At 42.8% G+C, this 13,482-nt stretch overlaps 1 protein-coding gene across 2 annotated transcripts in view; it reads left to right on the forward strand.

Annotated features, from left to right (window-relative positions):
• The window catches only part of RFX4 (regulatory factor X4), an 89,538-nt gene that overhangs the window by 63,801 nt on the left and 12,255 nt on the right, over positions 1-13,482 (forward strand). For both annotated transcript variants that reach the window (XM_063133428.1, XM_063133429.1), the window contains exons 8-15: positions 287-450; positions 2,524-2,624; positions 5,377-5,435; positions 7,086-7,230; positions 8,474-8,568; positions 10,039-10,156; positions 11,956-12,075; positions 13,182-13,343. In XM_063133428.1, coding sequence (XP_062989498.1) covers positions 287-450; positions 2,524-2,624; positions 5,377-5,435; positions 7,086-7,230; positions 8,474-8,568; positions 10,039-10,156; positions 11,956-12,075; positions 13,182-13,343 — 964 coding nt within the window. The remainder of the gene's footprint in view (positions 1-286; positions 451-2,523; positions 2,625-5,376; positions 5,436-7,085; positions 7,231-8,473; positions 8,569-10,038; positions 10,157-11,955; positions 12,076-13,181; positions 13,344-13,482) is intronic.

The following is a 13,482-nucleotide window of genomic DNA, read 5'->3' on the forward strand; positions in this document are numbered from 1 at the left end:
CTGGTGGGCAGGCCCAAAGACAAGAAAGGTGGGATCACAAAAGCAAACAAACCCAGCATATTTTAGCTTCAAGCTCTTATTGCCAGTAACGAAGCCAGAGGAAAGGCCTTTCAAATCTTGGGGAAGGGCTGGGGCTGGAAATGGGGCATAGCCATCTAGAGAAACACGGGGGGAGGGGTCAGGACTGGGATGCAGCGAGCCTCATTTGGCCCCTGGTTCTGATTTAGACAATAAAAATATTGCAAAAGAAATTCCATTCATTTCTAATGTCTTGGTGCACATCTAGGTTCAAAGTTTTCTTCTACACTTTTGGCAAGGGATGCCGCCTCACATGCTTCCTGTCCTGGGTTCTTCTACAGTAGTAAATATAGTTGGAGTTTGTGATTCGATATTGTATAAAGCTATTTCTGGAGTCTTGATGCCAACGGTGTTGCAGGCATTGCCTGATAGGTGAGTATGTTTTATTATCCCTGCAGGTTTGTGTTCACAAGCATCTATAAGCTTAAACAAGCCATGGAAGGGAAACTGACATTTATGAATGACGTTAGCGTGATTATTACATGCCACCATCCAAATGAGTCTGAGAGGTTGCTCCAGACAGAGATCAAAGCAAAAGTAAAGAAAAGGTGGAGCTTGTACATTCAAAGGTCAGCATAGCTGTCTAAATGCTCAGAAAAGCCCCAGGGTGGGTGTGCAGTGGCACAGCATTGATTCTATGACACCGCTGCAATTGCAAACCCACCCCGGGGCTTCCTGCCGAAGCTGTGGAGAAAAATGTCGGGGCCTTACCCTGTCAAGACAGCCCCTTGCCTCAGTCCAGAGTCACAGTGGAGGCATGGTTGGGCGGTGCCTGGTGGGAGGCGACCTGCGATTGGTCACCTTACATCAGGAAGTGGGCGGGGGCAGCTCTGGTCCCCAGATGGCCACCCAGAAACCCTGTGCTCCCTTCTCGGTGTCAGGATTACCCGATGCCACCCTGGGGGAGGAAGAGTGCAGGGCTTGAGAGGGAGGTGGCACCAATCCAGCACTTTGAAGACACACCCCAGGTTTTACAAGCAAAATGGTGATAGGGTTTAAATATTCAGTACCTTCATTTTTGCATTGCCCTCTCATTCCTGCTTTTGACTCTTCTGATACGCTATACCCTAGAACTGGAACAATTGATACTTCTCTGTCTATAAAGCAACTTTCCTTTTGATTCTTCCCTGAAATCTCTGCTCACATAGCTTCACCTCTTCCACACTCACTGTCTCCTGGTAATTAACATAAACTCTATTCCAGCTGTCCCCAACTTGGAGCCCTCCAGAAGTCTTGGACTGCAACTCATCTAATCCCCATTGGCCCTGCTGGCTGGGGATGATAAGGGTTGTAATCCAACACATCTGAAGGATGCCATCACGTTGGGGAAGGCGGCTCTACTTTGCCGTTCCTGAACATTGGCCCCTGTATTCTACTTCCACCCCTGCACTGCCCATCGAATTTGGATTGTGAGCTCTCTTGCCAGTGATGGTGGGGCCCAAACTACGTGCTGTGTGAAAATGCATGAATTGAGATGATAGTCCGATGGGCCATGTGCGACGAGGAAAAATCACTTCCGGTGCAAGTGATCAGGAACAGGGATATAGCGAGTAAGGAAAAGTTCACTTAGTTCTTTGCCCACCTGCTGTGTTTTCCTGCTCCAAATCACCTGCTCAAAGCAGCATTTCCCCTTGCCATGTTTTATCTCTGTCTTTTACATTCACATGGAGATAGATATCTCTAAGAGAAAATTCTCAGCAGCCTCACCAAAGTGCAAGTGCCTGGAATTGTGGGTGGGGCAAGATGGAGGGAAATCCATGAAAATTCATCTAAATAATATCTCTATAGTTTGTAGTGTAAAAATACCCTTTGTGCCTTGCAGGCCATATGCATTAATAGTGGAAGTGGTGGTAATGGCAGTATCTAGAGCAGCCTTCCCCAATCTGGTTCCCTCCAGATATTTTGGACTAGAACTCCCAGCATTCCTGACCATTGGCTATGCTAGCTGGGGCTGATGGGAGTTGACGTTCAAAACATCTCAAGAAAGATGTTTTACTCAGGTTGGTAAAAGCTGATCGTATATGATAGTTGTCATAAGTGAAGTTTTAAACGAGGAATTACTACTTTGTAGGATTATCACTTTCTAAACTGTGTCTGATTTCCTGTCTTACTTTACTGCCGTACTTTTAAAGATGCACAAATGGTTGTTCAATTCAGCACTTAAGCATACAGATATGTATTTTGTGTGCTTTAGTGCACAAATAAGATTCTATGTCTTAGGCGTCTGTTTTATAACACATTAGCACAATCCTGTGCATATATATTTGGAAGTAAGTCTCATTGAGTTCAGTGGGGTGAATAGGATGCAGCCTCAAAATCTACAAATTCCTCTACAGGCTAAGGGTGGGTGAGGTGGGGTGAGCCATTGGGCTTTTCTGCCTGCAGGCAAGAATGCAAAGACAGAAGCCTCAGACTACACTTCTGAAGGGGTGCTTTTCTTTCCAGTTTGACGCAGGTGATCCGCAAGTTTGCCAAACAGCTGGATGAGTGGCTAAAAGTAGCTCTCCATGACTTGCCAGAAAACCTACGAAATATCAAGTTTGAATGTACGTATTGCATAATCTCTTACTTTGGGCAGGAAAAGAATATGCTGCTATCTAATATTGGTGACACACTATGGGGTCCGGGCTCCCTGGTTTGGTTTCAGATCCTGAGTCAGACTCTGAGCCAGAACTATAAGAAGCCCAATAATTTAAGGGTGCTTTCCTATGAGTGGTGCCCTCAGGAGACTGAAGCCTCCAAACTTGGAGGCTTTCATGTATTCAATACCCTGCTGGGATGAAGCCAGCAGGGCAGAAGGAGTGGCTGAGATGATCTTTGCCTTCTCATCCTCCAATCATTGCATTTTTCGCTAGATGGGCTTTTTTGCCCATCTAGCGATGGTGCTTCAAAGGGGGAGGGCAGGCGGTTGGAAGAGGCTCAGGATATCTCATATCCTGGCTTCTTCAGTCTCCTCCCCTCCATGCCCACTGGAACACTCCCCTTTCCCCCTCTCCGAGGTTGATTTTCTGACTTTGGAGGCCAGCTGGTGCAGTTCTTTCCATGCCAACAACAGGAGTTGGATCTACGGGTCCCTCTTCTGAGGTCAGAGAACTGTCCATGTGCTCCAACCTATGGCCTTATATGGCCCATCAGAAAATGTCTAGGGGACATAGGATTGCTCCCTAATAGTAGCAACAACAGAATTACTTTTTGCTCCCTAAGTTAGTCTGCTGAAATAAAGAAAGCTTGGAGTATCCGGGAAATGACATTTATCTGAAAGGGCTGTGTGAGCTCTGTTCATTTCTGGTACTGAAAACAATTCCTGGGTCAGAGTGTGCACAGAGGCAAACTTGTTCATTAATTCTAAGTCTATGCACCAGGCTCTGGATGGTGGATCTTGGGGTTCTAGTAAAAAAACAAAGTAGACCTGAGAAGCCTCCCTACAATATTCTGTCTGTCCTTATGCCATCCCCATGAGTGCGAGTAACCTTATATCACTTGGCATAGCATTGGAAATCAGATGATGAATTAATTAATTGATAAGTCTTCTGGCTTTGTGCCACAAGCTGAACATTCTCTTCATTGATGACCTGGACATCATTTTAACAAATCCAAACCCATTAAACAACTCTTCAGACTTTGGACTTTTTAAATACAGCTTGAGGCCCTTTGCTCAGAAAAGGTGCCAGAGTTGAAAATGGAGGCAATCAAATTACCTTATCTCCACGGGAAAGAGCACTACACTCTTTCAGGCTGATTTGTAGATGCCTGCAGTGCACATCACCTATTGATAAAGCCCACTTTATTTCATGGCTCTCAATCCTTCTTTCATAAGTGCTAAATTCCACATCACAAAGTTTTAGGGGTTTTTTTTAAGGGAGAGAATGGGAGGGAGATGAAAAGGGGAAGGTTAACTCATTTAGGAAAAGGATTAAGAATTGATGAGCATGAAAAATTAAAAGCACTTTTTGTTGAGGAGACTGAGAACATAAACTACTCAATAATATTTCTGTAACTTATTTATTTATATGTCATAGGGTGCAAATAAATGAGCTTTGCGAGTGATTTTAGTAAAGAAGAATTGCACCCGGAGAAAATAACGTGGGATGTTTTCCTTTTCATTGAGTAATTCAGTACTGAGAGTTTGCCATAGCAAAAATCTATTATGATATTAGGCCAATGAATTTTATTTAGTTGCTGTTGACTTATTCAGCTGTAGATCAGTACAAATTGGTATAATATGAAACACCCCGTTCTGTTTGATTTCATCTGCAGAACTCTTGAATTCATCAAGGCCTTAAGCACCAGTAAATGTTTACTTATATGTTGCTTAAAAGAATTTGAAAAACTAATAATAGAGCTACATTACTAGGGCTTATTGCAGGCAAACTGAAAATATGGATATATGGTGACATATACATAGTAGTTGTTGGAGTGGATTTTACTGTATGCAAAATTTCTTTAACTTTATGCTTGCATATATGGGCCCACATTTCAGAATATTTGCATTATTATTATTATAGTTAGTAGCTCCAAAGCAGAGAAATGTAGGCTGCAGTCCTGTACACATTTACTTGGGAGTAAGCCTCATTGAACTCAGTGGGACACATTTCTGAGTATACCTGCATAGGATTGAGCTGTTAGTCACACTTAAAAATCATCAGGACAGGTTACTCACAACTAACTTACAGAATAAGCCTAAGTGGTGATGGTGGTGGAGAGTTACAAGGCGGACAATTCACCACTTCAAAGCTCTGCCAGAATGGGAAGGAATATGGGAGGGTAAAGTGACTTAAGGCAAAATCCTATGCACGTTTAGACAGAAAAAAGTCATATACCTCTCAGCAATCCCTAGCCATGCATAAGATTGCACCCTAAACCAGCCTCAGGGTGACAGAGTTTGTGGGCCCTATCAAGTGTCATGCCAAGGCAGTGTGGGGACTTTGGGTCAGCTGGATTTCTCTTCTCAACATTATTAATTTCAGTGGGACATCCCCCTTGCGCCATTGAAAATTAGTTGTGCTAATATGGTTTCCAAAAGCGTTCCTTAATAAAAGGTCAAAAATACCCCTTTCTCAAGACTAAGGCACATAAAATTACTAAAATATCTACAGGCTAATACAATAAATGGATATAATGATTCACATGGTCATCCAGTTGAAGACATGCTGGTGATCTGACAAAAAGGTGTGTGTGTGTTTAACAAACCTGGGATGGTGCTCACATTACCAACACAGAAAATATGATATGTTTTATTTGCTTGCCATCAAAATAATCTATCTAGTTTACTACATAAAATGCCTCCTTCTTTGGCAGTATCCAGAAGGTTTTCTCAAATTCTTCGGAGGCAGACATCATTAAACCATCTTTGCCAGGTATTTTGTTACTGTTTTGTCATCTTATGATCAATTGATTCTTCATTTTGTAGCTGCATAAATACATGTATTTTAATTGTTCCCATGTTAAACTCTTTGGGCAGTATCCAATATTGATGCTGCGCTCCAGCAATTTCTGTTGCACTAGCAGGACCCACTGTAGGCACAACAGGAATGAGGCCCTTCCAACAGCAACCCTGAAAATGAGTGAAAACACTCATTTCCTGAATGGAAGGAGTCAGCAGAAACTAGTGGTGTGGCTTGTTCCTGATTGCTACAGGATCCGCTAGCTTCCCATTCCACTAGCAGTGGGTCCTGCTAGCATGTGGGTAGCATTTCATATTGCCCTTTGCATACAATCCAAACATCAGATAAATTTGATACATTGTACATTGGTTTAAAAATGTATTCAGAGTTAGAATACTCATAAGAGGAAAGGCACATAGAGGGGCTGTTCACACAACACACTAACCCAAGTTGTTATGCAAGTTGTTATGAACCATGGGTAGTTTATTGAACCTTGGGTTATCATGTTGTCTGAACACAGCCAGGGCGGCTTGTTAACCATGCAGTGTGGCTTATTTTTTTCAAAAAGCCATCTTGAGAACCCATGGTTTGTTGTTGGGTTGTTCAGGGTGGTTTACAAGCCACACTGCATGGTTAACAAGCCGCCTTGGCTGTGTTCAGACAACACGATAAGCCAACCTGTGGAAAATGTGCTGCAGTCAGACAACAAGCTAACCCATGCTAATCAACAAACAACCCACAGTTCAAAACAACCCATACTCAACCATTGAGAGTGGGTTAATGTGTTGTGTGACAGCCTCATAGAATGTCCTACGAAATTTCTGTTATGGAGAATCTTCTCTCTTTGGCTGTGGTTGCATCCCACAGAACAAGCTGCAGTATCCTGTTGGGTCACCAGGAGTTTGGGTAGAGTATAATCTCTACAGATCTGGGCAGGGCCAGGACAAGAGCAAGAGCCATCCACAGGAACTAGAAAGAGCAATGGCTACCAAAGCTCATTTCCCCTAACTTCCCCATGTTTTCTGCTCCAGGTTAAGTAAATATTGAGGGAAATTCCCCCTCCTTTCTGATTCTTTCACATGTTCTGGGGCAGGGCCATTGTCCTGGTGCTGAACATGTGTTTCTGGTGCTGTGCAAATTAAAAGGTGCCTCACTTCCATGTGTAGGGTATGCAATGATTTTGGTTGCCTCTCTCTGCATGAAATTGAAGAGATAAATTCACGGTGTGAGGATTTTATCACTTCAGAAGCGAAGGTATGGATTATCCTTCGATGTGTCTGAACGAGTAAGGCCCCTGGCATGCACAGATCAAAGAGGAGGACTTAGACTTCTGGTGTGTGCTTGTTCTTGAACCTATGTGGCTAAAGAAAAGGCCCTTTTCTTTCCAAGCGAAAAATACCATAGAACAAGCCTAGGGAGAATAGTAACATTAGCCCCTGTGATTGGGTTCTATAATTTGTGGGGACTGATCATGGATGCCTGTATAAACCCACGACGCTTCCAGGAGAGAGCCAAGGGGACAATCAACTTAGTGGGACTTGCCAAGGGAGCGTGTAAAGGGATAAAGTCTATTTTTTAAGCTAATAAACCATAAGCTAATGACTTGTTTGGATTGGATTATAGGCATCAAGGACTGTGATCCATAGTGCAGACATTACATTCCAAATGCTGGAAGACTGGAGGAATGTTGATCTTAACAGCATTACCAAACAAACGCTGTATACCATGGAAGACTCGCGGGAGGAGCACAGGAAACTTATAATACACTGTAAGGATATAAAAACGACAGCCATGACAAAGGCAGCTCTGGGCCTCCAAATTGCTTTGACATCAGCAGGACTTCTCCTCCCCATGTTCTAATCCATTGATTAAAAGTGCAAAAGATGCCAAGGGATCTGTTAGTGGGAAAATCTTCTGGAAAGACCAGCTTGGCTTAACCCTTTCCCATCCTGCTGTTGGTCCACTCAGCATTTCTCCCCACTCCCAGCTGTTTTCCCACCTGCATGGGAAAAGATACAAGAGTGAGGCATTTAGGTATTTGCTCAAGAGGGCAGGGCTCCTGTAGCTTTAACTGTTATAATGAAGAAGGGAATTTCACCAGATGCTGCATGCATACAAATGACACCTGCTGAAATTCTCTTTTCTGTGCAACTGATAAAGATACAGGAGCTCAGTTCTCCTTTTCATATAGTCACCCTATTAATAATGAATAGCGAACTATTTCCTAAGAAGCCCTTACATTATTTATGGTACAATCCAATGCATATCTATTCATAAGTACATCCTATTAAGTTTAATGCAACTTACCCCTAAATAAGTATGCATAGAATTGCAGTCTAAATGACCTAAAAGCGATTTCTAAAAGTATTATTTATGCAACTGGAGACTGATCTACACCTTGGGTCAAATCATTACGATCCCATCATGACAACGCTATATCCCTCTTGCGCATTTATACATTGTAGGACACACAATGATATTTGTTGTGGTATTTTGGATAATGTGGAATAAAAAGCAGGAAATAACACTATGAAAGCAATATATGAAATGTGTAATGGGCCCCAACAGTTATCAGTGCACTTCAATACCACTATAAAGCTGTATCTGGTCACTCTAGTACAGCTTCTGTAGCTTTAACTGTTGTGATGAAGAGGGAATTTCACTAGGTGCTGCAACTGTTAAAGATACAGGAGCCATGTCCTCCTTTTCATATGGTCACCTTACTTATAGGCAGGCACTGCTGAAAAATGTAACTGAAAATATAGTCTTTCCCCCCATTTCAACATCTATATTTAAAAACAAACATTGATTTTAATTGGATTGACAAAGACCAAGTGGAGGGGAAGCAGATACAGCAAATGGTTTTTGATTAAATAGTTAAGCAAGTTATGCAAAGTGTTGAAGCAAACTAGGAGAGCCCTAGTACTTGGCTTGAGATTTTCTTACTTTTTCTTCAACAATGAAAACAATAATAATTAATTATCTGGATCATTGGGTTTTTATTTTGCTAGTATACCAGGAGTTCGATCATCTTCTGGAAGAGCAATCGCCCATTGAATCATATGTAGAATGGCTGGATTCCATGGTGGACAGATGTGTTGTGAAGGTCAGTAAGAAAGAAAAAAGGGGGGGGGGAAGAGCTAGGAGGTGATCATGAGCAGTGCGATCAAAAAGCTCAATGTGTGGAGCTTTGTGTCCATCACTTGGTTAATTAATTCCTCTCTAAAAACTGGAGTTGAGGACAGAATTCCAAATTATGTCACACATTTGTCAAAGTGGACCATTGAAACATGGGAAGCATCCTTGTATTGAATGGGACCATTGGTCCATTATCTCCACCAGGAGTGTCAAACCTCAGGCATTTGGGCCAAATCCGTTTTCCCCAGATAGCTATGACTGTTTCCCCTTTCTCCAAACCCATTGAGGGTTTTGTGGTTTCTTGGCTTTTGTTATTGCCAATAACTAAGCTTTAGGAGAGGCATCCCATGGAATTCACCAATTGAACAGTACTTTAGTTCTTCAGTATTTTGTCCCAATTTTTTTACTTCTAGTCACAATTTTAGGTTCAAATGCTTATTTTCAGTGCTTGTTTTCAGGCCTTGCTGTACTAGATCTGAGTAATTGGTAATAAATACTTCACGACACAATTTTATCTTGTAGATTATGAATTATTTGAGAGTGCAAGGTTAACATTTACTCTCTGCTAAAACAGAAAGGACAAATTGGCGGAGTGTGTGTGGAATCCTGAAATTGACTAGTTTAATATGTGCAAATAATAAAGATGTTACTGAAATAGTTTGATTTCTTTTATTGCACTGATAATGCTGTGTAAGTACTAGTAAACAAGAAATACTAGCAACTATTGCAGATCCTGATTAAGGATTCTGGTAGGGTGACCATATGGAAAGGAGGACATGGCTCCTGTATCTTTAACAGTTGCATGGAAAAGGGAATTTCAGCAGGTGTCATTTGTAAGCATGCAGCACCTGGTGAAATTCCCTCTTCATCACAACAGTTAAAGCTACAGGAGCGCTACTGTCTTTTATATCTGATCAAGAGGACAGGGCTCCTGCAGCTTTAACTGTTGTGCTAAATAGGGAATTTTACCAGGTGCTGCATGTTGCCTGCTGAAATTCCCTTTTCTATAGAACTTTTAAAGATACAGGACCCCTGTCCTCCTTTTCATAAGGTCACTCTAGATTCTGGGGCTCCAAGCAATGAAATTTTCGGATACACCACTTACCTAAGGCTGTGACGCAGTGATGGGCCATTTTGGCGCTCCAGATCTTTTGGCTTACAATTCCCATTATTCCTCACCATTGGCTATGCTGGCTAGTGCTGATGAGAGTTCAATGACAAAAAATCTGGAGGGCCACGAATTGCTCACCCCTATTGTAATCCTATACACACTTACCTGGGAGTAAGTCTGAATTCAGTGGGGCTTCCTTCTGAATAGACATGGATAGGATTTTGCTGTTGGATATAGTTGGACTTAATTATCCAGAGAAGATGGAAGAATATAAACAGTGCACAGTGAAGATGCATCTGTATCACATCTGTTTCTTTTTATTGGCAGGTAGCTGCTAAGAGACAAGGTTCTTTGAAGAAAGTAGCTCAGCAGTTCCTCTTGATGTGGTCTTGTTTTGGTACAAGAGTTATTCGGGATATGACTTTGCACAGCGCCCCCAGCTTTGGTACTTTTCCTTTAATATCTAGATATAGAGTGTCATCAGATGAGCATTTTATCGCACGCTCATTACTGGCCACTCATGGTTTTTCGCAGGTCCTTTTGATGATGCTGTCCACCTCCCGCAGTCTCTTGCTCCTTTTGGTCTTTCTTCCGTCATAAAATAAGACAGAAAATAATCCGATTTTTTGGCTATTGCGAAACTTGCTGTCATTTCCTGCTGTGTGCAGGAGAAGCAGCATGATAATAACACTCACTGAATGGACCACGTGGCCGTTGCTTGCTTCCTCTTTCTTCCTTGTGTGAAGAAAGAGGAAGCTGTTTGTCTCTCCATGGACTGCATGTTCTGGTCTGCCTAGTGGAGGCTGGTGGCTCCAAGGTCAATGGGGCGATGAATCCGCTCCAGGTTTCAATCATAGAATCATATCATAGAATCATAGAATAGCAGAGTTGGAAGGGAGTTGAAAGGAGAAGGAGGAACAAGGCCATCAAGTCCAACCCCCTACTCAATTCAGGGATCCACCTTAAAGCATACCTGACAGATGGTTGTCCAGCTGCCTCTTGAATGCCTCTAGTGTGGGAGAGCCCACAACCTCCCTAGGTAACTGATTCCATTGTCGTACTGCTCTAACAGTCAGGAAGTTTTTTCTGATGTCCAGCTGGAATCTTGCTTCCTTTAACTTGAGCCCGTTATTCCATGTCCTGCACTCTGGGAGGATTGAGAAGAGATCAATCAGAACCAGTCAGAACGCTAAAGGCCCACTGACATCAGAGCCACCAGCCTCCACTGGTTCTGCCAGCTAAGAAACAGAAGGAACAACAACAACCAAGGCAATGCTTCCATCTGTTTCCCCACCCTCTCTTTTTCAGGTAGCTGGCTAAAAGTAGACATTTTTCTCCAGCCGGGTATAAAAGGGAGGAGATATTGCTGGAAAAGAAGGATAGGCAGTTCTTACCTGGAGGGAACATACCTGTTCACACAGTGGTGGCCAGTGAAGTAGTTTTACCATAGGAAGAGACAGGAATTGCTGACCCTAGCAGAAACTGGAGAGGTGGCAAGGCGTGCTGAGGGAGCACTTGTCCATGCATATGGTTGATGATTGGCTAGCCACCCTCTCTGACTAATGACAGCAGAGGCAAAACAAAAACCCTGCTTGATTTAACTTGATTTAAAAGCATTCATATCAGAACCCAATCCTGAAGTAGAAGTCCATCTTCCAATGTTCAGTCAAACAACAATAACCATTTTCATATGCCTCAGATCTTTGTTTACTGAAATATAACAAAATAAAATAATAGATGGGCAAACTAATAGCATGGTTACTAACTTTGCCCGCAATTTGTAATTGCTGTAAAGGTCATTCTACCGAGTCAGGTAAATTTGCTTAAAGAGACTTAAGACACAATGAACCAGAAATTAATTCTGGCTGTATAAATTCAGGTATGATACAAACCAAAGCAAACCAAAATTCCACTTCCTCTCACCTGATCCTAATCGTGTTTACTTGGGATGCAGATCTCCGCGATCACAGTGGGACTTGCTCCCATAAAATGTGCTTGGGGTTAGACTTACTGTGAAGTGATCAATAGCAGAACTACATAGGCAGGATCTACACTACTGCTTTAAAATGATTTATAACAGTAGTGACAACTGTTGGGGATCAGGACATACTCCAGATATGGTTTTCAAAACGTTTTCAGAGTGTCATATTCTGCTTGGTGTAGATCTCGCTATAGTGCCAATAGGGTTATAAAAGCAATACATATTCCATGAATTCTGTTTGACTTACATTATTTTATCATCAGGCTCTTTTCACCTTATTCACCTGATGTTTGATGATTACGTATTGTACCTGTTAGAATCGCTCCATTGTCAGGAGAGAGCCAACGAGTTGATGAGGGCCATGAAAGGAGAAGGAGGAACAGGTAAGCTGCTTCTCTTGCAAATGCATCATAAGTAGCCACAAATGGCCCATGAAATCCATACAGCCACCGTTATCCTTGGAAAAATTATCACAGTGGGGGGACCTACCCATGACTTCATGGTCTTGTGGTGGGAGGGCCTTTATATGGCCATGTGTATTACTTCAACTCTGAAGCATACAGCTAGCATTTCTCTCTGCTGCCACACCCAGCTGCCATCCTATGCTTTACCACTAGTTCTACACTCCTGATATGTTAGAACAAGAACTAAACTGTTTGCCAACCCTGATTTTTAAAAAATAAATACTTTGAGCACGTGCATTTTAAATTCACTTACATCATAGCACCATCATGACTACAGGAATAAAATGGAGTTTGCTTCTGCTGCCCTCATCACTTGCCACTCTCTGAGTGGTCACTTATGGGGCCCTGGATCGTAGCCCCAAGTTCCAGCCCTACCTATACCATGGGTGTGGGAACACCCTCTTTCAACCTGGCCGCATTCCAGTTGTGAGCAGGGGCAAAGGTAGAAGGAGTTGGGTCAAAATACTGAAAATACCAGCATATTGAATCTTAAACCTCCTACTGCCAATAACTAAGCCTTACTATAGGCAATTTCAATTACTGCCAATAACTAAGCCTTACTATAGGCATTTTTAGAAGGGATTAAAACTGCACAAAAGCCGGGAAAACACCCAATGACTAATGGCTGGGGGGGAGGTGGGGGGACCAGGGGAAGGGGCGTGACCATCGGGAATCCCAGGAGGCCAATTTGGGAGCCTAGGAGCACCAGATTTGTTCCATTGGCTGAGGTTCCCCACTCCTGCTTTAAGGAAAGGAGCCAGTGTGGTGTAAAGTGTTGGACTGGGAATCAGGAGATCCGGGTTCTAGTCCCCACTTGGCCATGGAAACCCACTTGGTGACTTTGGGCCAGTCACAAACTCTCAGCCCAACCTACCTCACAGGGTTGTTGTCGTGAGGATAAAATGGAGAGGAGGAGGATTGTTCCTTGGAGGGAAAAAGGCGGGATATAAATGCAATAATAAATAAATAAAGGGAAAAGAAAAGCAAGAGAGTCATTTTAGCATCTGTTTTTTGTCTCACTGCAGTAGAAGTACGCGAAGAGATCATACTGACAGAACCTGTTCCTCCAAGCCCCTCCCCAGTGCCTTTCTCTCCAACAAAATCTGCCACCTCGGTGGATGTGCCCTCTGCACCCTCGCCTGTAAGCAATCAGTCCCCGGAGTATGTTGGCATAGCAACTACAACAGGTTGGTATAGCTAAGGATGACGGATTGCTGATGCACTTTTCAAAGAATAGCACCCATCTAAAACTGCAGTGTGTGTGTGTGTGGAGGGAGGTGGAGGTGGTGGACGTATTTGTCAATGTATTAGTGCCCCCACAACTTG

Source organism: Elgaria multicarinata, chromosome 9 (assembly GCF_023053635.1).
Source record: "Elgaria multicarinata webbii isolate HBS135686 ecotype San Diego chromosome 9, rElgMul1.1.pri, whole genome shotgun sequence".
NCBI classification, from domain to species: domain Eukaryota; kingdom Metazoa; phylum Chordata; class Lepidosauria; order Squamata; family Anguidae; genus Elgaria; species Elgaria multicarinata.